General features: G+C 44.0%; 3 protein-coding genes across 11 annotated transcripts in view; 1 reads left to right on the forward strand and 2 right to left on the reverse strand.

Moving 5' to 3' along the window:
• LOC129817358 (disheveled-associated activator of morphogenesis 1-like) overlaps positions 1 to 2937 on the reverse strand; it is a 145142-nt gene extending 142205 nt beyond the window's left edge. The window contains exon 1 of one of the 3 annotated variants that reach the window (XM_055872502.1): positions 2746 to 2937. The gene's annotated coding sequence lies outside the window, so the exon portion shown is untranslated. Of the gene's footprint in view, positions 1 to 1140; positions 1274 to 2745 lie in introns of those variants that run through there. The other 2 variants (XM_055872503.1, XM_055872499.1) reach the window with 2 other exon arrangements.
• On the forward strand, positions 332 to 26927 carry LOC129817359 (nuclear receptor coactivator 7-like). 7 transcript variants are annotated; one of them, XM_055872507.1, is made up of 18 exons: positions 332 to 350; positions 8367 to 8437; positions 11893 to 12038; positions 13287 to 13450; positions 17480 to 17550; positions 17816 to 17923; positions 18010 to 18111; positions 18206 to 18331; positions 18420 to 18604; positions 19072 to 19226; positions 19404 to 19997; positions 20076 to 20238; positions 20354 to 20504; positions 20724 to 20852; positions 20964 to 21116; positions 21194 to 21289; positions 23340 to 23413; positions 25093 to 26927. In XM_055872507.1, exons 3-18 carry the CDS (start codon positions 12001 to 12003, stop codon positions 25226 to 25228), a joined length of 2445 nt encoding a protein of 814 aa, XP_055728482.1. In that variant the 5' UTR covers positions 332 to 350; positions 8367 to 8437; positions 11893 to 12000; the 3' UTR covers positions 25229 to 26927. The 7 variants fall into 7 exon arrangements, with proteins under 7 accessions (XP_055728482.1, XP_055728481.1, XP_055728484.1 ...); XM_055872506.1 differs by lacking the exon at positions 332 to 350 and adding an exon at positions 1604 to 1622; XM_055872509.1 differs by lacking the exon at positions 332 to 350 and adding an exon at positions 1608 to 1622 and having other exon boundaries at positions 11897 to 12038.
• Positions 3961 to 5716, reverse strand: LOC129817361 (putative nuclease HARBI1). Its single transcript, XM_055872514.1, has 3 exons — positions 5145 to 5716; positions 4751 to 4862; positions 3961 to 4656 (listed from the first exon to the last, which is right to left on the reverse strand). Exons 2-3 carry the CDS (start codon positions 4860 to 4862, stop codon positions 4286 to 4288), a joined length of 483 nt encoding a protein of 160 aa, XP_055728489.1. The 5' UTR covers positions 5145 to 5716; the 3' UTR covers positions 3961 to 4285.
• Positions 26928 to 27423: the final 496 nt, after the last annotated feature.

Genomic DNA, 27423 nt, shown 5'->3' on the forward strand with positions numbered 1-27423 from the left:
TTGGTGGTTCCAAACTTCTTCAATTTAAGAACGGAGGCCAATGTTCTTGGGGACCTTCAATGCTGCAGACACATTTTAGTACCCTTCCCCAGATCTGTGCCTCGACACAGTCCTGTCTCAGAGCTCTACGGACAATCCCTTTGACCTCATGGCTGTTTTTTTTTTTGCTGTGACATGCACTGTCAACTGTGGGACCTTATATAGACAGGTGTGTGCCTTTCCAAGTCAATGTCCAATCAATTGAATGTACCACAGGTGGACTCCAATCAAGTTGTAGAAACATCTCAAGGATGATCAATGGAAACAGGAAGCAGCTGAGCTCCATTTCGAGTCCCATAGCAAATACTTATGTAAGTAAGGTATCAGTTTTTTTCTGCTTTGTCATTTTGGGGTATTGTGTGTAGATTGCTGAGGATTATTATTATTTTAAATCAATTTTAGAACAAGGCTGTAACGTAACAAAATGTGGAGAAAGTCAAGGAGTCTGAATACTTTCCGAAAGCAAGTGACTAGACAACAGGATAGATACTAAACAGTAGCAGCAGCGTATGTGATGAGTCAGAGTTAACGCTAAAAAGGGTCAATGCAGATAGTTATTAACCAATAGTTACCCGGACTAACTACCGGTATGTACCAGTCTCCTCTGCTACGCCAAACAGTACCTAACCTGTAACGGCTAATGGAGCATCAAATTAGCCCGTTACAGCTAGTAAACCAATTGAGTAGGCTAGTCTACGTGGGTGTTTATCATACATGAGATGCAAACAGCACTTGCAAATTACTGACAGGCTTTGCCAACTCGAAAGACATCGAAACTGTTGATAATAAACAATTGATCACAGAGGCTCTCGTGAGCGTCGAACTACAACACTAGGTATACAAGTTGGGGAAATAAGAGTATAGAAAAAGTTAACGCAGCACCAAAAAATACGCAGGATGTAACCACATTACACATCAACAGAATTAAATGCGTCCTAAATTCAGTAACGTTGGTCTCTAATCATTCTAGCCGGTGTCACTGCATCTTTCTGCAAGACAAACAGCACAATAGAATTTCTAAGGGGCCTATCGAAGGTTCTGCACGGATGATGAGCGTATTCAAGAAACTTGCTTAAAAGTCTGCACCAAAAGCATTCTTACCTCGTGTGGGTGCACATTTTTCTGATGATATCCACAAGTACTCCCAGCAAACAATATACTGTTTAATATTGCGCTACCGGTAGACTCAGTATTTTTAGGATAATCTCAATTGTATAGGCATTCTCCTCGCCTCCTACTTAAAAGCCATTGGATTAAAAAAAGAGGTCCCGCCCTTCTGACCTTATCCTCCAATCGGATTTGAGAAGCAGGCGAGGAGATAAGAGAGGAGAGGACGCGAGGAGAATCAATAGAGATTGTCCCAGTGACATCATCCCCTTTGCGATTATCAAAAAGCCAATGTGCATGCTTATAGCGATAAACGTTTTCGGGGAACTGTAGTTGGCCAATGCTACCATCTAGCCTTTTCTCGTGAGTATTACAAAAACATGATATTATTTACCCTTGAAGAGCTTCACTGGGCGGAGATTATGCTGAGCAGCAGGGCACCGGTCTATGGCCCGTGACGTGAACGGGCAAAAACGGTGAATCGCAACATTCTCAAATCGATCAGTAATCTGCGCCACTCGGCCATGTTGTCAACGAGGCAGCATAGTTTGAGCCGACTTCGCCGTGGGCTTTGAGCGGGGCACCTGGCTCAACCCCGGGAGGCAGCCCTGTTACAAAACGAATGCAAACACGCGTACCCAGGCGCCCGAGACAGGTTAATCGAATCATCTCACTGCTATATCTTTCTGTTGTGGCTTTTGATACATTTCCCCAGGTTTATCAAAATACCTATGCTAAAATGCCTATTATAATAATCAAAGTCAGTAACAACACCAAAGTAGTTGTAGAACTTGGTTACTATCTCAAGTCAATTTATTACCAAGCTAATCAACTGATTTCATAGTTTCACAACCTGCAATTTTCAAGAAATGTATAATGCATTGCATAATACTGTATATTGATCATGCAATCTGTCTACAAGAACCTCTTAAGGGAGCTGGGTTGTGATATAAAATAATTATCCAATAAGCTTTCTTCTAATTATTATTTTTTAATTCAACATGGCCTCTTTTAGCCATACAGCTTTTAGGTTATTCCACAAATAGTGTCTTTCAAATCAAATGTTATTGGTCGAATACACATATTTAGCAGATGTTATTGCGGCTGTAGCAAAATGCTCGTGTTTCTACTTCCAACAGTGCAGTTATATCTAGCAATACACAAATCTAAAAAAGTGCAATAATGGAATTCAGAAATATTAGGACGTGCAATGTCGGCTTCCAGAGTGTGTGTCTTGGGATATATAGGCAATATGTATAGAATATGTAGCATATCTGAAGAATACGTAGCATATGTACAGCAATAGTTAAACAGGATAGGCCCTGACTAGAATATACAGTATATACATATGAAATGGGTAAAACAGTATGTAAACATTATTAAAATGACTAGTATTCCATTATTAAAGTGACCAGTGTTCCATTACTATGTACATAGGACAGCAGCCTCTAAGGTGCATGGTAGAGTACCCGGGTAGTGACAGTGATTACATTTCAGGGCAGGGTACCGGCTAGTGTTGACTATTTAACATTCTGATGGCGTTGAGATAGAAGCTGTTTTTCAGTCTCTCAGTCCCAGCTTTGATGCACCTGTACTGACCTTGTGTTCTGGATGGTAGCGGGGTAGCGGGGCAGGCATTGTGCCCCCGGTGAGGTGTTGAGCAGACCACACCACCCTCTGGAGAGTCCTGCGGATGCGTTCGGTCCTGTTGCCGTACCAGGCGGTGATACAGCCCACCAGGATACTCTCAATGGTGCATCTGTAGATGTTAGTGAGGGTTTTTGGGGCAATGCTGAATTTCTTCTCTGAGGTTGAAGAGGCGCTGTTGTGCCTTGTCCACCACACTGTCTGTGTGGGTGGACCATTTCAGATTGTCAGTGACGTGTACACTGAGTAACTTGACGCTTTTCACCTTCTCCACTGCTGCCCGTCGATGTGGATGGGGACGTGCTCCCTCTGCTGTCTACTGAAGTCCACGACCAACTCTTGCGTTTTGTTGACGTTGAGAGAGAGGTTATTTTCCTGCCACCACTCCACCTGGGGCCTGTTGCACAAAACTAGGATAAGGGATTAAGCCAGGATATCTTGGTGATCCTGGCTCAATTGATCCGTAATCCGGTTGCACTAAAGATGGATAGGGGGCAGGAGGATATGTTATGGTATAAATTACCATGGAGATTTATTCTGTGGAGCTAGCCTGCTCCAGACCAGGCTAAATTCCAGGATCTATTTAATCTCATCCCTAATGTCAGTCACCACAAATGGAAACCAATAGTTATTTCACTGCTCACTATACATTGTTATCACATAACTAGACCCACTGTCATTATTTAAACGTTTGTGATCATTAATTTCAATGATTTAGGATAAATTATTTTTAGATGATGTTGCTATCATTAGATAATTTACAGTTTCCCATAGACTATAAGGCTATATATAAAATGATAGAATATTAGGGCCACAGAGGGGAAAAAAACACAAGTAATAATATTGTAACCAGTTGTTTTAAAGGAGGACAGTTGTTAAAATGACAGATGTGGGGCATTTCGTGAAATTGTACTTCAGTATGGTTTCATAAACAAAGACATGCTGATGTGCCAGAATATTAAGTATCACATTGTCATAAGTATCAAAACTGTAAAAACAATATGTAGCTTTTCTGCAGAAAGAACCAGCCTCAAATTTATGACTTTATCCTTTTTCTTCAGTGTGGCCCTAGTACTCTGTCATATAAACAAATACACATTCCATATGAATATAAAAACACAATGTGTAACATTATGTTCCTTTATTGAATAAGGACAAAAAGCAGGTAAACCATCAGCTCCTTTCGAAACTGAAGTCACAGTGACTCTACAAGATGGAAAGCACAGAATCCAAGCATATTATACAAAATGATACATACACATTCAAAGGTCTGTATATAACACACCCTGCATGTCTGCACACTAAAATAAATGCAGGACAAATCCATACACATCAACTGAACAGACAAATGAATGGATGCAGTAGCCTCCCTGCAGCCTTGTATTACACACAATCATCATAAGAGGCCAAATTCGTAAAAAAACGAACCCAAAAAAAACCAAATTCCTCTGCCACCGCAGGACATATTTAACCAAAATTGAAAGCACACATACTAACTAAAATAATTCAACACATATTGGTCCCTCAGCAGCCGACCACTGTCGTCATCAGGGAAGATTACCGGATTGTCCCAGTCCATGGCTGGTGGCACTCTGGGGGCCCTCTCCTTCCTCAGGCAGGCCACATTGTGGAGGACAGCACAAGCCACAGTAATATCACATGCCCTAACAGGGCTGACCCTTAATTTGTGAAGGCAGTGAAAGCGTGCCTTCAGGAGGCCAAAGGTCATTTCAACTCTGGCCCTGGTCCTGGCATGGGCATGGTTGTAGGCCTGCTGTGCTTCCTGGGGGTCTGTGAAAGGTGTCAGGAGAAAAGGCTGGCAGCCATACCCCCTGTCTCCCAGCAACACACCAGAGAATTCACCTGTCAACACAAAATCTCATCATTACTACCTCATAAACACAGTGATATTCTTGACACAGCCATGATGGTTATAAATAGGGGTTGTGTGGCTTACCTTGTGATAGGCACTGATAGATTTCAGAGGCCCGAAAGATTCTGGAGTCATGGACTGAGCCAGGCCATTTTGCCACAACATTGCTGATCACACAGTCAGCATTGCAGACCATCTGAAATCATAAGATGAGGAATATTACACCAATCAATGCACATCACTGGCAATGCAGAGTGTTTGTCAATGGACAATATCAAAAAGTTATGTTCACCTGAACATTAATGCTGTGAAAGGATTTCCTATTCACAAAAATCGGCCTCATGGGCACCTGAGGGGGCTTTTATCCTTATGTGTGTGCAGTCCACTGCACCAATGACATTGGGGAAACCTGTCACACAAAGTAATGAGTATCCTACTATGTGTTAACAGTTGTCCTGTAATTTGTAGATCCTCTTACCTGCAATCCTATAGAACTCCTCTTTGATGTCAGAGTCTTCTGTGGCCAGGGAAGGAGATGAAGACATCTGCTAATGCTTTGATAGCCAGACACACACTCCTTATTGTGCGGCAAATTGTGGCCTTGTTCAGCTGTTCTGCATCCCCCACTGAGTACAGGAAGGCTCCACTAGCAAAAAAGCGCAAGGCCACACAAACCATTTGCTCCACACTCAGTGCATGGCTCCGAGCAGTGCGGTGCTTAATCGTGGGACCCAGTAGTCTGCATAGATACCTGATGCCATCTGCAGAAAACCTGTATCTTTCATATAGATGGTCATCAGGGAAGGCCAGTGGGTCCAACCGGTCCCTGAAGACCCTTTCTCGCCTGAAGGCTCTCCTCAGCACAAGTGCTTCTTCATCCACCACATCTCGCACGAATGGGCATGCCATTGTCAGAGCAGAAAGGAACACACAATTTTGGGCCTTCATATAGGCTAGTGGCCACACCTGGTGCTGGGGGGGTGGGCAAAAGAGGGCGATGCCTTATAACGATGACTTGGTTGTACTGATTGCTGGGAAAATAAAAAAAACCTTAGAAAGATGCCACCGTCCTGTGTGCTCACAATAAGAGCTCATATGTCATGGCTCACTTGACTTTACGAGAATATACCTAATTTTTATTTTGAGCTGTGTCATCTTCTTGGAGCTGGGGGAGGAAAGAAAAATAATGATTAATACACAGTTAGCATACAGTGTACATTGAAGGCATATCTCACCTCCCTCTCAAGTTTTTTTATTTCAAGGTCCAGTTTCCTAATTGTCCTCTTTTTTATTTCGGACTCCAGTGCAAGATTTTCCATCTTTTTCTTCTTGTACTGAATGTCTATGTCTGCCAGTTCTATTTGGCGCCGGAGGTGGTTGCCATACAACTTTCTGATAGCTTGTGAGCTCTGTGAACACAATACAATTAGCGCAGCTGGAATTTGGCAGGATGTGGTGTCCTTTTATTAATACGCACTATGTTGCCAGGCTGGTTTTCCCACTGTATAGCATCTGGGTCCTGTAAAAGAAATTAGATTTTTTGATTTTGATGAGGACTCCTCACCATTGTAGAGTAAATAGTACTTTCACAGTCTTAACATGATACCTCATGCCTTCTGGAATCCAGAGAGATGGTCTCCTCCTCATCATCGTCTCCATCATGTGCTGTTGCTGCTGCACTGGGGCCTTCACCCTATCACATTTAATCGGATTCATATTGAAGCTAGTAGACAAGACATGCCAGGCCTACAGTATGCCTTTGATGGAGTACTCACTGGATCAGCATCGTCTGGTGCTTGTGCTGGTGGCTCTAACAGGAACACAGTGCTGCCAGACACTGCAAGGCAATAGGTAAACCAAAGTCAGACAGTCCAAATTGATTCAATATGAATGTGGTTGTATCCCATGTAGAGATGGAAGGACATACCTTGAATGAAGCGGGTGGCATCTTGGGAGGAACCTATGCTCGTCTCTTTCCCCCCAGGGATCCCCTCTAAGACGGGCCTGCCTTTATTTAGCTCCAAGGCCATGTCCTCTACTGGGGTAAGGTCAGCCTTTGGTGACCCACCACCCGTGCCTTGTCTGTGGGTATTCTTTTTCACTGCTAAAACAGTACAGACAATGTGTGAGCAGGCACCTTCTGGGTACAATATCTGCTTGTGCTTTGTTAAATATTAGTCAGGGACCATACCATTCTGCAGAATGTTCTTGTATTTGATTTTGACCTGCTGCCATGTCCGTTTTGGCCCGTTCATGTTTAATCTACACACACACACACACACACACACACATTTAATGGAGTCACACTGCAAAAAAATTCTTGGTATTTTTGTCTTGTTTTCAGTAAAAATATCAAAAAATTTATCATAGCTTTATACAGTGTGATGGAGTTACTTTACACAATTTCACTCATATCTGCAGTGCATTTCAATTAAAAATTTAACCGTTTCATAATTACAGTACAACTGCATTTTTGGAGATGTGAATTAAATATTTGAATTGTAATTGTGATGTTTCAGCGGAGCGGTGACTGTGTAATTGTGCACTACTTACGCATTCAGGCGGTCTGCAATACTTTGCCACGCTTTTTCTCTTTGCTTTATCACTGTGGCGGTGTTGCCTTTCTTCTTAATTATATCTTTTACCTCCTCGTATGCCTCCATGAGGATTTGTGCTTCCGACGGGGAAAAGTACGCGGCTCTAGTTGCCATGGTAAATCAGTTAATATGTGATCTGTGGCGGGGTCTATTTGAGTGAGCCGTGAGCGCGCACCTATCCAGGGTTGGTTTCACCTGGCTTAATGAATCCGTGTCTGCTCATCCTGGTTTGGTCTTTGTGCAACCAATTAAGCCTGGACGCACATGTTTTGGCTTCATTGAGCTCAGCTGAGTCATTTATCCCGGATGTCTTAATTCTACTTTTGTGCAACAGGGCCCTGGGCCCTCAACTCCTCCCTGTAGGATGTCTCATCGTTGTTGGTAATCAGGCCTACCACTGTTGTGTCATCTGCAAACTTGATGATTGAGTTGGAGACATGTGGCCACGCAGTCATGGGTGAACAGGGAGTATAGGAGGAGGCTGAGCACACACTCTTGTGGAGACCATGTGTTGAGGATTAGCGTAGTGGAGGTGTTGTTGCCTACCTTCAGCACCTGGGGGCAGGAAGTCCAAGACCCAGTTTCACAGGGCGGGGTTCAGACCCAGGGCCCAAGCTTAATGATGAGCTTGGAGGATACTATAGTGTTGAAGGCTGAGCTGTAGTCAATGATATTTCTCTATGTATTCCTCTTGTCCAGATGGGATAGGGCAGTGGATGGCGCCAACCGTGGACATTGTGTGTAAATTTGGATAAAACACAACATTGTACCGGTGGATCACATGCATCTAAACTCTAACTAAACCATGTTGGAAAAAAATCCAATAGTGGTGTGTTTTCATTCAAATAAATTAGTTGCTTTCTATGAAAACCCCCATTTTGGCTAGCCTAACCAGCCGCCAGATGGCATGGCACTATTATTACAAATTACATAAAAGGGATAATAGGGCCATCTGGCGACAGTTTGGGCTACATTTTGGCATGGCTCACGTCATGTTTGTTCAAAATCGTTGTAAAGCCATTGTTATTTTGTTTCTTAGACAAAGTCAGTTGTGAAGATTGTTATGTTTAATGTGATGTGATTAATTTACGTTTGTTCCTCAGGTGATTGTTCTAGCACCAGAGGGCGCTGTGCATTCGTAAACAGGAAAAGGTTGAAAATGCCATGGAATGAGGTAAGGTAAACTGGACAGGTTGTATTTGTGTTCGAAGTATGAAAATGTATCCATGTTTACACGTAGCTATCATTGGATGATATATGTAAACGTTTTATGCGTGCATGTCCACTATTTGGAAATCGTATCTCACGTTCATTTATAATGTGGTTGTCAAAGGATAACCACGCGACTGAATGCTATCTGGGAGGCTTCGGACGTCCCTACCGCCATTGAAGTTGAAATGTAGCTGAAATGGTTACGGTAAATGTACGTTAGGGTAGGGACGTCCCAAGGATCTCGGATAGCACGGATCGTAAACAAACTGGCTAATAAATGTGCCTACGCAGCCACAGGCAACGTAATATTTGACGAAGCTAGGCTACCGTTAACGTGCTGAGCCAGCATCAGCTCAGCTGTCAGTTGTGTGTGGACCTTGTCTCTTCTGCGTAGCTAAAAGTGTTCCCTCTCCACAGTTTCACGCAGCATCCATCCAGACAGTCAGTAGACTCCGGTTGCATAAGGTTACATAATTATCGTGAAATCTCGGTATTGCTGCACCAGAAACAAGCGAAGCAGCCAATGCAAAGGATGTAGCTAGAAACACGGTGGGTAACGTTAATTTAAATAGCTAACGTTAGTTAGCTGTTAAAGCTAGCTTTAGCATGTATGAGCTAGCAATCCTGACTAGCTACCTAGTAAATTAACGTAGCTAGTTCTAATTCGAAGTTAGCTAGCTACTACGTCAACAGTAATTTAGTTCGCAAACGATAACTGTTAACGGAAAGGAACATTTGAGCAAACGTTGATTGTTATAGTTTTTTCGTGTTGCTGTTTAACTAGCTAACATTTTTTGACACTAGATATATTTTGTTTGCAAATATCAAAGGCTCAATGTTGGCTGTTTAATTTCTGCTGCACATGTTAGCTACAATCATAAAAAATGGAACGTTATGTATTTTTAAAAGTACCTAACTAGTTAGCTAAAGGAGATGCCCTGTCTTGAAGAGAGTAGTCAGTATCACCTTGAGATCTAATGCAGTTGCTCAGAGTTACTACCAATGTGTATAATAAAACATTGGTTACTACAGCCGTTTGCCAAGCTTTTCATTGTGAGTTGTTGCAGTGGTTCAGGATAATATGCACCAATAATCACCTATTCATACCCACCCACTAATCAAAAGGCAAATATTAAACTCACACACACTGGGATTTGAGATTGATAAGCTACGCAATATGCTTCGCAAATTAGCAGATAACATGGAATACATGATAACGCATGAGACAATGTCATTGCAACCACGATGGCCGTAACATGCAACTGGAAAAGACTGAAGGTTGGTAGCTAAATCAAATTGTGAGCAGAATGACTAGGGACATTTTCTTTAGAAAGCCAAAGGATGTGCTGCTACTGAGTCAGTCACCGGATTCATGGAAAAATGCATAGATAATGTGATACCGATGGTGTCTTTCAAAACTTAAACTGTGGATTGATGAGAAACTGAAGGAGAGAGATGCTGCTTATAAATACGGCAAGGTAACCGGAGACAATTATATGGTTAAACAGTCCAAATATGAACTATGCAGATAAATCAAGATTACGAGACACAAATGTAGGTACAACATGGAGGAGAAATTTTGCGGTTTGGATACTAGGTGTATGTGGCAGTGGCTTCTAAACATCGCGGATTACAAAAAGAAACCCTGTCAGGTCGTGGACACCAACGCCTGCCTCCCTACCGGACAAGCAAAACTTATTTTTCTCACGCTTTGTGCAAAATGACTCTGAGCTGCAGAGGAGAGGCCCTGAGGACCACGAGGCTACGTGCTTAAGGTCTCCACGGAGGGCGTATGTAAGTCATTCAATCAATTGTGTAAACCCTCACAAGGCTGCTGGCCCAGACGACATCCCTAGCCTCAGAACATGTGCAGACCAACTAGCAGTTGTGTTTTCTGACATTTTCAATCTCTAGCTCAGGCTGTTATTCACACTTGCTTTAAGATGTCCACCATCATTCCTGTGCCCAAGAAAGGGAAAGTAACTGAACTGAATAACTATCGACCAGTAGCTCTCATGTAATGAAGTTATTCAACAGGCTAGTCAGAGTAGGTCACCACCTCCCTCCCCGACACACTTGACCCTCCAATTTGCCTACTGCCTAACAGATCCACGGACTACGCAATCGCCATTACACTGCCCTCACCCATCTGGACAAGAGGAATGCATATGTGAGGATGCTGTTCGACTACCGCTCGACCTTCAATACCACAGTGCTCTCTAAGCTCACCCCAAAGCTCACAGCCCTGGGACTTACCTCCCTATGCTACTGGGTCATGGAATTTCTGACAGGGAGCCCCCAGGTGGTGAAGGTAGACAACATTACCTCCTCCACACTGATCCTCAACATGGGGCCCCACAAGGGTGTGTCCTCAGTCCCCTCCTGTACTCACTGAATACCCACTACTGCGTGGACTCACACAGCTCCATCAAGTTCACTGAAGACACGACAGTAGTAGGCCTGATTGCATACCGGGAGAAAGTAGGCACTCTGAAAGTGTGGTGCAAGGTAAACAACCTCTCCATCAACATCAGCAAAACAAAGGAGCTGATTGTGGACTAAAGGAGGAACCAGGCTGGGCACGCCCCATCAATGTGGAAACGGTCAAAAAGTACCCTGGTGTACACATCCAAACAGCCAAACAACACAGACCCCGTGATGAAGGCACGATAGCGACTCTAACCTCAGGATTCTGAAGAAATTCGGTCTGTCCCCAAGGACCCTCGGTGTTCTATGGGAGCATCATCAAACATACTGTCGGGCTGCATCGCAGCTTGGTAATTCCACCGCCGCCGCTGACCGCAAGGCACGACAGAGGGTGGTACGCTCAGCCCAATGCACCATTGGGTGCACTGCCTGCCCTCCAGGACACCTACAGCACCAGGTGTCGCAGGGAGGCTAAGAATATCATCAGGTACCTCAGCCACTCGAGCCACAGCCTGGTCTCCCCGCTTCCATCACTCAGCCGCAGGCAATATAGGAGCATCATGGCTAAAACTAACAGACTGGCCTATAGCTTGTACCCCCAGACCATCAGGCTGCTGAATAGCCACCAGTAGTCGTCGTCGTCCCCCAACAGACATCTACCCTGCCCACACCCCAATGGACATAATCATGTCACAGTTGTAAATATGTAGTATTTCACTGTAGACTGCAACTACTATCTGCACCCTGTGCAGGTGACAAAAAAAACATCCTCTGACCAGTAGATTAGATTGTATCAGCTGAACAGCATGAGTAATGCTCATTCGATATGCTTTCAGCACTCTGACTACGCTGTGGCATTAACCTTCAGTCAGCTCGGTTGGCGTCTTTGGCTTGCTGTTTGGTACACTTCTGCGTTGCTGCATACAGCAGACGATGCAGATATTTAGCTAATTCCCTTCAATAATTATTTTTTTTCTCCCCCATGATAAGGAAGTGGGAAGATTGTGGAAAGGGAGAAGAGCGGGATCATTAGGACGTTGTGCCCACAGACTCGGCGCGTGTGTGTTGGGGCGCATGCAGCTTTAGGATACCGCACTGATGGAGAAGAGAGACAGGAAGCCGGGCTACTTTGCCAGGTAAGTGAAACGTTCTTCTGCGTATAGCCTCTTTTAGGTCTATGCCAAAGTGTTTATAGTGTTGCGGTTTTAGAGAGCCTGTGACGTGGGTGTTAGTGTTACCAGCATGTGGCAACAGTTTTGATTCCCTGTATGCATAGCGATTTGAGGGAGGACGGGATGTTTTGTAGCACAACTAACTGAAGTCCCACTATGCCGTTGTTTGTTACGGTGCATTGAGTGACTGTCCACTTTTACTGTGACTGACATTGTGTTCACTGAGTAATGCTCTGTTGCCATCTGGCCCTCACTGCACTGGGTACACCTGATACTGGCACTGATGCAATGGAGTCATGCGTCAATGCTCACGCACAGTAGAGTAGCCGACTGGATTTCTATCCCTGTAAGTAGCTGAAGCATGAGACATCCAGCAGTGATGATGTATGCTTGAGATCCTGGCTCTCTACTCCTGGGATTAGGAGGTTGCTGCTGTTTTTGAACGAGTTGTTTATGTTTTGCTGCGCTTGAGTGAGTACGCAGGCAGACTAGCTATTCCTCTTCTACCAGGATAGAGAGAAAGCAAGAGGGGGATAAAAAGGTAAAACGCCGAAGGAAATCTCTACATTCCGCTCTTGTTAATGTCCCTGTGTGAAACAGGAGTGTGCTGTGTGGAATTTGTTGGTAGAATCCAGAAACGTTTACCAGATGTGTGTGTATGGTCTGCTGCTGTGTTTGTAAAGGAAGAGAGGCTATTTGAAGGCCAGAACTGTATATGTCTGTCTTGTCTCCAAACCTATTGATCCAGTGCTCCTCCATTACTCTGTCGCTCTCAAGCTCTCTCTTTAGTCGTCTGCTTCTCCATTTTCACATGTCCTTTGCTTGTACAGCATCTGTTTTCCTTGAATTTTGATTTCCCTGCCCCACTCTTTCTCCAGCTTTTTCTATACTGAGCCAGGACCTTGTTTACAATCCGACTCTAGAGCTACATGCTGCCATGTCGGCTTAGTTAGCTGCAGATTCCCCTGTTAATGAACCCAGGCAGGCGGGGGTGGGAGACGCCATGACATCACCGCCTGACCTATCAATAATTAATCAGGAAAAAGGACAGAGGAGCAGAGAAAGTGAGCAAGCAAAAGACAGTGACGTTTTGGATTTCTGTTTTTGAGTTTTTCGTAACCTAACAGGAAACTTTCATTAGTAGTGAAATCCAATGTTCATAAGCCTGATTGGAAGTCAACAGATTGACCACCCCTCTCTCCATATCCTCAGGTTGAAGAGACGGAGACAGCTCAAACAGAGCCAATCAGAGAAGGCTATGGCTGAGCAGAACCCGTCGGATTCGTCCTTAAAGACGCCCGTCATCTCCTGCCCAACCCTCCCGGCTTTTTCTGACCCCCAGGAGAGGATAGTACCAAACCCACCTGAAGGTTTAGGTAAAACACACACCACACACACACAACCTTTCTATAGGCACAGGGGCACATTAACAAAGGGTCAGAAGTGCACTACATGACCAAAAGTGTGGACACCTTCTTGTCGAACATCTCATTCCAAAATCATGGGCATTAATATGGAGTTGGTTTCCCCTTTGCTGCTATAACAGCCTCCACTCTTCTGGGAAAGCTTTCCACTAGATGTTGGAACAGTGACGCGAGTCCAATAAACTCCCATTCATGTCTTGTCCCAGAATCGCACCGAATGCACCACGCAGTCCATGGAAAACGTTGCCCATGTTACGCCAATGGGCCGCATGGTGCATTCTTGGACGCTAGCTCAAAAACCCAACATTAACACAAATTTCATCAACAATAAGTACAACATTACAAATCTTTTCTGAGATGTGAGATAATTAACTTGCTATCTGTAATATCGTATAGCTTTGGAATCGTGACATTCTCTACTTTCGAGGAAAATAGGTGCGTTTTTTTGACATACACGGACTTTGAGAAGGGATTGCGTAACGATGAACTTGACCGTGCATGACTGTTCACATGATTGGACCACAGTCTGCTGGGTGGGGCATTATACGTTCCTTCATTCATTGGATTCAGACTCCACTCTGTGAGGCACATCGATCTGCAGGTTGAACATGAGATTTTGGACAGCTAACTACCTACTTTACATGCTGGTATTGTCTTTGGTTGTTGTGTTTAACTACGTTTGCTAGCACGCCAGCCCATAGCGAGATCATTGCATTGTGGATTTCGTATCTTCTTGACCTGCAACAGATTTCAACAAGGATTTTCCATGTTGCTACCAACCTTATTATAAAGGGAAAATTAAACATTTGTTCACAAAAAATTAAACATTTAAAGGAATGGTGGATTTTTCCTTTTAAGGACACCAGCTCTTTCTATGACAGACTGACCAGGTGAATCCAGGTAAAAGCTATGTTCCCTTATTGATGTCACTTGTTAAATCCACTTCAATCAGTGTCGATGAAGAGGAGACAGGTTAAAGAAGGATTTTTAAGCCTTAAGACAATTGAGACATTGATTGTGTATGTGTGCCATTCAGAGGGTGAATTGGCAAGACAAAAGATTTAAGTGCCTTTTGAAAGGGATATAAACACAACAAAAAAAGAAATGTCCTCTCACTGTCAACTGTGTTTATTTTCAGCAAACTTAACATGTAAATATTTGTATGAACATAACAAGATTAAACAACTGAGACATAAACTGAGCAAGTTCCACAGACATGTGACTAACAGAAATGGAATAATGTGTCCCTGGGTCAAAAGTAACAGTCAGTATCTGGTGTGGCCACCAGCTGCATTAAGTACTACAGTGCATCTCCTCCTCATGGACTGCACCAGATTTGCCATTCTTGCTGTGAGATGTTACCCAACTCTTCTACCAAGGCACCTGCAAGTTCCCGGACATTTCTGGGGGGAATGGCCCTAGCCCTCACCCTCCAATCCCAGACGTGCTCAATGGGATTGAGATCCGGGCTCTTCGTTGGCCATGGCAGAACACTGACATTACTTTCTTGCAGGAAATCACGCACAGACGAGCAGTATGGCTGGTGGCATTGTCATGCTGGAGGGTCATGTCAGGGTGAGCCTGCAGGAAGGGTACCACATGAGGGAGGAGGATGTCTTCCCTGTAACGCACAGCGTTGAGATTGCCTGCAATGACAACAAGCTCAGTCTGATGTTGTGACACACCGCCCCAGACCATGACGGACCCTCCACCTCCAAATCGATCCTGCTCCAGAGTTCAGGCCTCGGTGTAACACTTATTCCTTTGATGATAAATGCGAATCCGACCATCACCCCTGGTGCGACAAAACCGTGACTCGTCAGTGAAGAGCACTTTTTGCCAGTCCTGTCTGGTCCAGCGACAGTGGGTTTGTGTCCATAGGCGACATTGTTGCCGGTGATGTCTGGTGAGGACCTGCCTTACAACAGGCCTACAAGCCCTCTGTCCATCCAGCCTCTCTCAGCCTATTGCGGACAGTCTGAGCACTGATGGAGGGATTGTGCGTTCCTGGTGTAACTCGGGCAGTGGTTGTTGCCATCCTGTACCTGTCCCGCAGGTGTGATGTTCGGATGTACCGATCCTGTGCAGGTGGTGTTACACGTGGTCTACCACTGCGAGGACAATGTCTCCCTGTAGCGCTTTCTTAGGGGTCTCACAGTACGGACAATGCAATTTATTTTTTGACTCATCACATACGCTGCTGCTACTGTTTACTAAAATCTGTCACTTTATTCCTAGTTTATAAGTACATATCGATCTACCTCAACTACCTCATACCCCTGCACATGGACTCTGTACTGATACCCTTTGTAAATAGCCATGTTATTGTTAATCAATGCGTGTGTCTTAATACTTTTCTGTGTTTTACTTTTCTATTATTTCTATATTTTCTTTCTCTCTGCGTTGTTGGGAAGGACCCGTAAGCAAGCATTTCACTGTTAGTCCACACCTGTTGTTTACGAAGTGACAAATAAAATTTGATTTGAAGTAAACAACATTTGCAAAAATGTATTTGCGGGAATACACTGTTCTCAAAGAAACATGATGTGAGTCGTTTCATGTGACAGATTAACGTTTCCGTTGTTTTTTTTCTGGGTCCACCACCCAAAGGACATCCAGTCATGGTGTGGGGGGCGTGGCCACTGGTGCTGTCGCTGATTAGACATTTTAGAGGCCCTCCTGTTGGCCGCAGTGACAAAATGTCGCTGTTTTTAAAGCTAATTTCCTGTAATTCTACACATTTTGCCATGGCTCATGCTATCTGAGTGACTCAGACATTATAGCACAATCAATGGGATCCCCATGCCATGATAAGAATACTCCAATGCATCATTTTTAACATTTTAGATGTACCTGACTGTCAAGCTTTTATTTTGATTTGATTCTCAAAAATCATCTTATTTAAAGGTCCATTATATTTTCTACATACTTTATATCTGGTTTTAGTCTCATGTTTACCTCTACAATTATTTTCTATTCACTGTTTGGACATGGGCAGCCCCTAATAATAAGAAGTTAACTTTTCTATACAGAAAACCCTGATCTTCGTTATAAACTTAGAGGGAAAATCTAAATATGCAACAACTAGGACAGGTGGTTAATGACTACGATTGTCCCTTTTGGCTTCTGGGCAACGAAGAATGTTGATATGAAAACCAGTAGTGAAATTCTGAGAAGCTATTTTGTTTCCTACTGCTAGCTTAGCTGCTGAGTGCTGCTCCTCTGTCTCTCCCTCTGCTCCACTGCTGCAGCCTGTGTCTGTGAGTTGCCTAGCAATGAGTCTCCTCTCTGGCGAGACAGAGCCATTTAGTTGACACATTAAGCAAGCTACTTTCTTACTCCATACACTCACTATACATTGCTAGTCTGCAGCCTTTTTAATTCCGAGGATGTTGCGTAATGACCATACAAACATGTTATTAAATCAGAAAAGGTAGTCATCCTAGTTATGCACTGACTAAGAAGTCTATGTAGGCCTACACTGCATTAACTTAGAGCGACTTTTTAAAATCTATATTATGACTTTCTCAATCTGATAAAGCTACCAGTCACTAGTTAGTACAAAGACTGTAATGAGTAAGTGACCGCTCTTACCAGAGGTAAATTCTGTGTGGATGTACAGTCACTCACAGCTGGACTCCTCATAGCCTGCTGTATAATGCTGAGTCATTCCTCCAGTTTCTATTGAGGAGCTGGAGTAGAAGAAAGCGGAAGTAGTGGGAGGGTGTTCTAATGAACTGACTCTGGCAATAAAAAGTGCTGACTCTGACTGTAGCGTACAGAGTTCACTAGGATACTAGCTAGCCGTGTGTGTTCGCGAGCTAGGGTTATGCTTTTAATATGATTCTATTTAAAGCAGTGTGCGCTAGTTTGTTTGTGTATACATGCATTTGTTTCTGAATGAACGGAGTAATGATTTATTTTTTGTTTTTAGGCTATCATCTCTATACTGTGTCACTGACCTATTTCTCTCTCTTTCAGATGACAGCAACAACATGAGCAGACAGGCCAAGAAAGAGAAGAGGAGGCCCCCCGGGACAGTGGAGTATACTGTGAGTACAGGCTGCCTCCGTAATGCCTCACTACCTCCACCCTCTGACACTACAACTCCCACATGGAGTTCTGACTCAGACACTAACTTAGGAAGGCAATGTGGACAATAAACCTGAAGTTTTTATTTTTGTAATTAAATAATATAGCAAAAAGGTTAGTCAAGGTTTCTGCTTTCTAATTTAGTCTTTCGTGCTGCATTTTGGCTTGGATAGATTGATACTTTTGGTAATAAACATTTACCAAGGATGTAACTTCATGTTGCAGGTGGGACCCCAAGAATCTCTAAACAGCATTGCTCTAAAGTTCAACATCACCCCCAACAAATTGGTGCAGCTCAACCGCCTCTTTTCCCACAGTGTCTATCCAGGACAGGTGAGCTTTCAGGGCTTAACACACCACTTCCTGCTGTCAATCTTGGCTTTCTGATTGGCAAACAAGCTTGTCTGTCACCCTTGCAGAAGCTATTTGTTCCTGACGTGGGCCAATCGGAAGCCGACTCTCAGTCTGTGAGTTCCTCTGACCCCACCTCCATCAAAGATCTATCAGAGAAGGTGTCACAGGTAAGTCAGTTATCCTTGATAAGAACAACCCAGACTAAAGTAATCAATTTGATCCTAGTTCTATGCTCGTCCCTGCTGCCTGGCAATGTTACAGGATGGAGACTTCAGCGGCAGGTCAGTAAGACCGTTACGACGTGAGCGATCTCCCCCGTCCGAGGATGAGAACCCCGCCATTGTCAAGTTCATCAAGATGAGCTGCAAGTACTTCACTGACGGAATGGTGAGTGGCCACGCCGGAGGCCATTTTGAAATGAAAACGACCACCACAGCAACAGAGATTCAAACTCATGTCTTTTATTGTCTGCCAGGGTGTGGTGGGAGGGGTGATGATCGTGACGCCCAACAACATCATGTTTGACCCTCACAAGTCGGACCCCCTGGTGATTGAGCACGGCTGTGAGGAGTACGGCCTGATCTGCCCAATGGAGGAGGTGGTGTCTGTGGCCCTCTACAACGACATCTCCCGCATGAAGCTGAAGGACGCGCTGCCGTCGTAAGGACCCACCCTGGCATCCTGAGACTCTTTCGCACTGTCAATTAATCTTTCACTCCCTATTTAAACCCTTTTCCCCCTTTCTTGATCTTATCTTAACCTTGCTTTTCCTATTTGTCAAGTGTCGCATTCTGTCTTTTTACCTCTTTCTGCACTCTCCCGTGTTCTTTCTTCTCCTTCGGAGGTGAAAATGTTAACTGATTGGCCGTGCTCATGCTGTAGGGTTTCCTGTACCAGATTGTAGGGGCAGACATGACTCTCCATTCATTTTTTTTCTTTAGTTTATCTGTTTTCATTTTGTACTGGTTCGTTGTTGTTCAGTTAGTATTATTATTTTGCCTTTTTTGAATTCTCTTTTATTTGTGTTCTGTTTTTGAGTTTAATTTTGTTCATATATGATTTGTTTAAATTTTCCCATCCTCCGTTGTGATGTGCGTGTGGTGCCCCCTGACTCCTGGCCCGCACAGAGACCTACCCCAGGATCTGTGTCCTCTGTATAGGCCCGGAGAGTGGGAGGAGTTGCCCTCAGAGCGCGACCTCAACCCCTTCAGCCGCTACGAGGCGCTGGATCCCAAACGACCCATCGTCCTGGACGACATCGACTCTGCCCTTTCAGAGACGGGTATGACTGAGAGATGACGCACAATGACTTGCATTGGATCAGGATGAATCATAGAAAATCATTATATATGTGTAGTTTAAGAGAAATTAAAACCAAATGGCTTATGCAGAATAATTTAAGCATTATTTAGATCAATGTGGTCATTTTTGTAATACCTCATGGTTTCTTATATCCCAGTCATAGAGAGGGCAGAGTGTGAGCCAGCAGACCAGTCTCCATCAGACGAGGGTTTCACAGAGCTGGAGCTTCCCTTGAATGGGAGTGCTGAGGAACCGATGAGTGGATCCAGACCACCTACCAGTGCTACCAGCCAGGATCAGCGGGGAGAGCTCCCAAGATCTAGTTCCCCTAAACGGGTGGAGTCCCAGGACCAGTCCCTCTCTGACCCAGTCCCACTGACCTCACAGAGAGGAGAGGAGGAGGACGAAGGACTGGTACAGAACAGCTCCATCAAGGAAACGACCCAATCACTGCCTGTCCTTTCAGAGACTGAGAAAGACGGTGAACTGTTGAATGAGAAGCCTGCTAAAGATGCCAAAGATGGGATCTCTTCAGGGCAACTGGTGAACAGTGTTAGCGACCAATTAGAATCAGCAATGGACCAAAATAGGAAGCTGAGCTTGAGTGAGACCGCTGCGGCTTCGGGGAAATGTAGTTCTCAGGAACCCAGCCCTGCAGAGGAGCAGCTGAGTGAGGAAGAGAAGCGAAAGAGGAGCAACAAGGCGGAGGTGAAGTCTTGGCTGCTGGAGAGGATGCAGACGCCCATCCAAAGTGAGTGTTCACAAGCGGTTTGTGCGGTTTCTTGTATTGCATTGTTTCAATATTACATTTCTCTCTCTCTCTCTGCAGACATGCTGCTCTCCACAGAGGAGAAGAGTAAGACCCCGCCCATGTTCCTTTGCTTCAAGGTGGGCAAGCCCATGAGGAAGTCCTTCATCATTGGCCGGACATCCAGCCCCGCCCACACGCGAGGAAAGCAGACAGAGTACTGGTTTGCTGTGCCCCAGGAGAGGTGAGAGGTCAACGAATGAGAACAGTCAGTCAGAACCTCTGAGAACTGGGGTGTATTCAGAATGCTATAAATGTTGAATGTTCTGAAACATAAATGTGTGTGTGGTGTGTTTCAGGGTGGACCACCTGTATGCGTTCTTTGTCCAGTGGTCTCCTGACGTGTACGGTAAGGAGGCCAGGGAGCAGGGCTTCGTGGTCGTGGAGAAGGACGAGCTCAACATGATCGATAATTTCTTCAGTGACCCCAAGTCTTCTCGCAGCTGGGAGGTGCGGTCACACAGCATGACCGCTCAGATGAGAGTATTGTTTTGGACTGTGGTGTTGTGTATTCGCATTGTGGTGAAGTGTTTTGTGACTTTGTGGTTGTATGTGTGTTTTTTTTGTGTGTTTGGACCAAGCTGTGCTCAATGTTTTGACCATGCATTGAGTTTAGTATGTTTTGACTGTACGGTTGAGTTGTCTGACCGTACATGGTTGTGTTCGTAGATCATCACCATCAACGAGGCGAAGCGCAGGCAGAGTTTTGGCAGCTATGAGGGGGAGGAGCCTTTTGGGGATCTATTGCCCATGCTCAGTGATCCCAGCGCTCTGCTACAGGACACACACATAGAGAAGGTAAACACACAAATGCCATGACACACAAAACACTTTCAATCAAGAAAACCTGCACACAAACTCCGAAATACACATTTACACACTCAATCTCGTGTCTCTGTCTCCCCACAGCTTGCTTGTCGGCTGCCAGCGCGGGTGCAGGGGTATCCATGGCGACTGGCTTACAGTACGGTGGAACACGGGACCAGCCTAAAGACCCTGTACAGGAGCTTATTAGAGGTTGACAGCCCTGTGCTACTGGTCATCAAAGACATGAACAACCAGGTACTGTACACACTGAACATGATGCTCAATTTGTATTGGGCTATTGAGATTTATTCACTCTCTTTATCCCCCCCCAGTTGTTTGGGGGATACTCCACCCATCCCTTCAGAGTAAGTGAGCACTGCTATGGCACGGGAGAGACCTTCCTCTTCAGTTTCTGCCCTGAAATCAAGGTCAGACATAATCTCATTTATACTCTGTGTTGAATCCACATACCTACACTACCGTTCAAAAGTTTGGGGTCACTTAGAAATGTCCTTGTTTTCCATGAAAACATACATGAAATGAGTTACAAAATGAATAGGAAATATAGATTATAAATAATGATTTTAGTTTAATTAATTGTGTCTTTCAAACTTTGCTTTGGTCAACGAATCCTCCATTTGCATCAGTTACAGCCTTGCAGACCTTTCGGCATTCTAGTTGTCAATTTGTTGAGGTAATCTGAAGAGATTTCACCCCATGCATGCTTCCTGAAGCACCTCCCACAAGTTGGATTGGCTTGATGGACGCTTCTTGCGTACGATACGGTCAAGCTGCTCCCACAACAGCTCAATAGGGTTGAGATCCGGTGACTGTGCTTACCCTTCCATTATAGATAAAATACCAGCTCACTGCTTCTTCCCTAAATAGTTCTTGCATAGTTTGGAGCTGTGCTTTGGGTCATTGTCCTGTTGTAGGAGGAAATTGGCTCCAATTAAGCGCTGTCCAGTGTATGGCATGGCGTTGCAAAATGGAGTGATAGCCTTCCTTCAAGATCCCTTTTACCCTGTACAAATCTCCCACTTTACCACTACCAAAGCACGCCCAGACCATCACATTGCCTCCACCATGCTTGACAGATGGTGTCAAACACTCCTCCAGCATCTTTTCATTTTTTCTGTCTCGCGAATGTGATCCGAACACCTCAAAATTAGATTTGTCTGTCCATAACACTTTTTTCCAATCTTCCTCTGTCCAGACTCAGTGTTCTTTTGCCCATCTTAATCTTTTATTTTTATTGGCCAGTCTGAGATATGGCTTTTTCTTTGCAACTGCTTAGAAGGCCAGCATCCCGGAGTCGCCTCTTCACTATTGACGTTGAGACTGGTGTTTTGCGGGTACTATTTAATGAAGTTGCCAGTTGAGGACTTGTGAGGCGTCTGTTTCTCAAACTAGACACTCTAATGTACTTGTCCTCTTGCTCAGTTGTGCCCTGGGTTCTCCCACTCTTTCTAGTCTGGTTAGAGACAGTTTGCGCTGCTCTGTGAAGGGAGTAGTACACAGCGTTGTACGAGATCTTCAGTTTCTTGGCAATTTATCACTAGCCTTCATTTCTCAGAACAAGAATAGACTGACGAGTTTCAGAAGAAAGTACTTTGTTTCTGGCCATTTTGAGCCTGTAATCGAACCTACAAATGCTGATGCTCCAGATACTCAACTAGTCTAAAGAAGGACCGTTTTATTGCTTCTTTAATCAGTACAACAGTTTTCAGCTGTGCTAACATAATTGCAAATGGGATTTCTAATGATCAATTAGCCTTTAAAATGATAAACTTGGATTAGGTAACACAAGGTGCCTTTTAGAACGCAAGAGTGATGGTTGCTGATAATAGACTTCTGTAAGCCTATGTAGATATTCCATTAAAAATCATCCGTTTCAGGCCTCCCGGGTGGCGCAGTGGTCTAAGGCAGTGCTAGCTGTGCCACCAGAGACTCTGGGTACGAGCCCAGGCTCTGTCGCAGCCGGCCGCGACCGGGAGGTCCGTGGGGCGACGCCCAATTGGGCTAGCGTCGTCCGGGTTAGGGAGGGTTTGGCTGGTAGGGATTTCCTTGTCTCATCGCGCTCCAGCGACTCCTGTGGCGGGCTGGGCGCAGTGCGCGCTAACCAAGGGGGCCAGGTGCACGGTGTTTCCTCCGACACATTGGTGCGGCTGGCTTCCGGGTTGGAGGCGCGCTGTGTTAAAGAAGCAGTGCGGCTTGGTTGGGTTGTGCCTCGGAGGACGCATGGCTTTCGACCTTCGTCTCTCCCGAGCCCGTACGGGAGTTGTAGCGATGAGACAAGATAGTAATTACTAGCGATTGGATACCACGAAAATTGGGGAGAAAAGGGGATCAAAAAAAAAACAATTTAAAAAAAGGACATTTCTAACTTTTGAACGGTGGTGTATGTTTTACAATTCATATGACCTCTGGCATTGCTTCGCTGCCTGACTTGATGTGGGTTACTTTTCCTTTGCTCAGGTTTACCGCTGGACTGGGGAGAACTCCTACTTTGTGAAAGGCAACATAGATTCTCTTCAGATGGGAGGAGGAGGGTAAGTGTATTTGAATATAGAGTCCCTTCAGAAAGTATTCATACCCCTTGACTTATTCCACATTTTGTGTTACAGCCTGTATTCAAAATGGATCTAACATCACTTTCTTCTCACCCATCTACGCATAATACTCCATAATGACAAAGTGAAAACATGTTTTTAGAAATGTTAGCAAATGTATTGAAAGTGAAATACAGAAATATAAAATCTACATAAGTATTTACACCCCTGAGTCAATACATATTAAAATCTTCTTTGGCAGCGAGTACAGCACAGTATTTTGGGTTAAGTCTCTAGGAGCTTTGCACACATGGATTGTACAATATTTGCACATTCTTTCAAAAAAATCTTCAAGCTGTATCAAGTTGGTTGTTGATCATTCCTAGTCAGCCATTTAAGTCTTGCCATAGAGTGTAAGTCAAAACTAACTAGGCCACTCAGGAACATTCAATGCCACATTGGTAAGCAACTCTGGTGTTTATTTTGCCTTCTTTTAGTTTATTGTCCTGCAAGGAAGGTGAATTTGTTTCCGTGCCTGTTGGAAAGCAGATTGAACCAGGTTTTCCTCTAGGATTTTCCTGTGCGTAGCGCTATTCTGTTTCTTTTTACACTAAAACACTCCCCTGTCCTTGCCGATGACACACATACCCATAACATGATGCAGCCACCACCATTCCTGAAAATATGAATTGTGGTACTCAGTGTTGGATTTTCCCCAAACATATCACAACAGCTTGCATTCAGGACATAAAGTTAATTTCTTTGCCACATTTTTTTCAGTTTTACTTTAGTGCCTTATTGCAAACAGGATGCACCTTTTGGATTATGGTTTATTCTGTACAGGCTTCCTTTTCACTCTGTCATGTAGGTTAGCTTTGTAGAGTAAGTACAATTTTGTTGATCCATCCTCAATTTTCTCTTATCACAGCCATTAAACTCTGTAACTGTTTTAAAGTCACCATTGGCCTCATGGAGAAATCACTGAGTGGTTTCCTTCCTCTACAGAAACTGAGTTAGGAAGGACGTTTGTATCCTTGAAGTGACTTGGTGTATTGATACACTATCCAAATAGTAATTAATAACTTCACCATGCTCAAACGGATATTCAATGCCTGCTTTATTTATGTTTTTACCTATCTAACAATAGGTGCCCTTCATTGCGAGGCATTGAAAAACCTCCCTGGACTTTGTGGTTGAATCTGTGCTTGAAATTCATGTTCTATTGAGGGACCTTACAATTAACTGTATATGTATATGGCTACAGAGATGAGGTAGTCATTCAAAAATCATGTTAAACACAGGGTGAGTCCATGCAACTTGTTAAGCACATTTTTACTCCTGAACTTATTTAGGCTTGCCATAATAAAGGAGTTGACTCGAGACATTTTAGCTTTTCTTTTAATTAATTTGTCAAATTTCAAAAACATAATTCCACTTTGAAAGTATGGGTTATTGTGTGTGTGTGTAGGGCAGTGACACAATCTCAATTTAATCATGTTTTTATTCTGGATGTAACAGCTGGAAAAAGTCAAGGGGTATGGATATGTTCTGAAGGTACTGTATGTGGTTGAGCAATGTGAGACGATCTTTGCGTGACCCGCTCTCTTTCTGTTGAAGTCAACTTGTAGTTATGAGTTTGTCTGACTTTTCTCTGTCTCTTTCTCCTTCCCTCCATCTAGAGGTCAGATAGGGCTGTGGCTGGATGCTGACCTGTATCACGGCACCACCTCCAGCTGTGCCACTTTCCACAACCAGCCCCTCTCTAGCCAGAAGGACTTCATCATCCACAGTGTGGAGGTCTGGGCCTTCGAGTAGCCTCCTCCAGTCCCCTCCAAATCCCATCCGGGGGGAGAACAGGATCTGGGCTTCAACGCCCACCCCTTACTCTACCAGAATGGGAAGCTGATCATTTGACATGGTGTTTGATGGGGTTTGTCCTGAGGGTGGCAGAGGTGTGAGAAGCTGTGGCTGGTGTATTTCCCTATTACTCTATTGGCTGCCTTATACCTCCCATGCCACCCACAGCTATGCCAGCATGCAGCCTGCCTTCAGAACTCAAAACTTCTACCCACTTGGAGAAGAGCAACATGTTCCTGGAGAATCAGAGGCGATTGTCCTGCAATTGTCCTAGCTAACGGAATCAATCATGAGTTCATTTCAAACACAATATCAAAACATAGGCAGTGAGATTGTTGTGTTAGGGATGTGGCTAGTGGGTGCAATGCACATCAAAAAGGAACAAGGTATCTGGTTACAGGTGAGTAAACACAACCATCAATTCTCTACGCAGCAGCAGCAGCAAATCAGAATATTCTTGTTGATAAGTTCGTAACATGTCAGGGGAAAAAACTTAGGTGAAAGAGGAGAAAAGTTAGATGTTTTAGGTAGGCATTTTGTGACTAATTTCTCTTCCCAAACACATCTGCCCCAAAACCACTTTAAATATAGGAGTAATTGTTTACAAAGAAGAGGCTTACCTTGACTGAAGGTTATCTTGTTTTCATGTCTCCAGTCCTAAATAGACTTAATGAGAATGTTACATTGCATTTCAGAGCATTCCATGTCTCTCTTTCCAAAACAACTGTCAACTAAGAATGGAACATAAAGGGGGTTTTGCAATGACCAAATGTTGTTTTATTTTACTTTTGTATCTGTTTTGTTTGTTTCTCATCACATTTTATAATTTCTTATGATTTATTTGTACAAAGAATGGTATGATTTTTGAAATAGTATGACTTTGTCACAGAATTGTATTTTTTTGGTGAATGTGTTGGTTTGTTTTCTGTTTTTAGGTAAGTCCTGTGATCGGCCACAAGGTTGATACATCCAAGCACTAAATAGATTGAAGAATCTCAAGGCAGTATTAGTCTGTCACATCTTTGACCAACTGTACCTTCTCTTTGTTTTAAGGCGTGTTTCTGTAAGTAGAGTGAGTTTAATCTACTCAACTGTTCATTAGAACACATGAGCCAAGGGAAGTAAGACGGTTACTTACTAACTCCAAGTTGATTGGTCTGGAATTAACATCAATCATTTGTTTGTGTATAAACCTGTCACTATTGTCATTTTCTGCCACGACATAAGGGAAGGACCGGTGACTACTGAGATTTCGGGAAAGAAAGGGATATACCATTTGTTGTTTTCTTAACGTGTTCTGTTGAGATCTTATACCACTGTTTTCCAGACCAATGTTGATAAATGGAGTGTTTGTTTGTTTCTGTCTCAAGTTACCATGAGCTGACTAGACCTACTGCATGATATACAGAAAATACTGTAACTGTAATACAGACAATACTGCTTAAATATGACATTCCCCTTTCTGCATCCTACTATTCACAAATCCTTATAGGCGTGGCTTTGTTTGTTTCTGTGTAATAGATGTTGAGTGTTCTCACTGTGAATGTTCCCAAAGTGTTATTTCCTGTGAATCCAAAACTGTCATATTATAGGTGAGTATCACTGAGCATATTTATTGTTATGTTTAAAACAAAATAATAAACATAATACGATTCCAGCCTGAGACTTTTCCCCCTATATCCTCTTGCTTACTTTTCCAAGGTTTGCTTTTTTCCTTTTAGGTAGGCTACATAGTAAATGTGCCTATAGGTAAAGCTGACAATGTTTCAAAATAGTTTAGGCTTTATAAAATTTCTCAACATCTAGCAGGTGTAGATGCTTGAGAATGCTATTCATTGACTACAGCTCAGCGTTCAACACCATAGTGCCCTCAAAGCTCATCACTAAGCTAAGGACCCTGGGACTAAACACCTCCCTCTGCAACTGGATCCTGGACTTCCTGGCGAGCTGTCCCCAGGTGGTATGGGTAAGCAACAACATATCTGCCACGCTGATCCTCAACACGGGGACCCCTCAGGGGTGCGTGCTCAGTCCTATATTCCCCGTTCACCCATGACTGCATGGCCAAGCACGACCAACCTCAGCATTAAGTTTGCAGATGAGACAGCCTATAGGGAGGAGGTCAGAGACCTGGCAGTGGTGCCAGGATAACC

The sequence above is a fragment of the Salvelinus fontinalis genome, chromosome 20, assembly GCF_029448725.1.
Source record: "Salvelinus fontinalis isolate EN_2023a chromosome 20, ASM2944872v1, whole genome shotgun sequence".
Taxonomy (NCBI): domain Eukaryota; kingdom Metazoa; phylum Chordata; class Actinopteri; order Salmoniformes; family Salmonidae; genus Salvelinus; species Salvelinus fontinalis.

Excerpts from the sequence above, each read along its gene's own strand:
- LOC129817359 (XM_055872507.1), top strand. The coding sequence starts at position 12,001 with ATGGAGAAGAGAGACAGGAAGCCGGGCTACTTTGCCAG. Across the intron at positions 17,924-18,009 it reads ACAGTGTCTATCCAGGACAG|AAGCTATTTGTTCCTGACGT; the intron begins GTGAGCTTTCAG and ends TCACCCTTGCAG. Across the intron at positions 18,605-19,071 it reads CTGAAGGACGCGCTGCCGTC|AGACCTACCCCAGGATCTGT; the intron begins GTAAGGACCCAC and ends TGGCCCGCACAG.
- LOC129817361 (XM_055872514.1), bottom strand. The coding sequence starts at position 4,862 with ATGGTCTGCAATGCTGACTGTGTGATCAGCAATGTTGTGGCAAAATGG. Across the intron at positions 4,657-4,750 it reads CTATCAGTGCCTATCACAAG|GTGAATTCTCTGGTGTGTTG; the intron begins GTAAGCCACACA and ends TTGTGTTGACAG.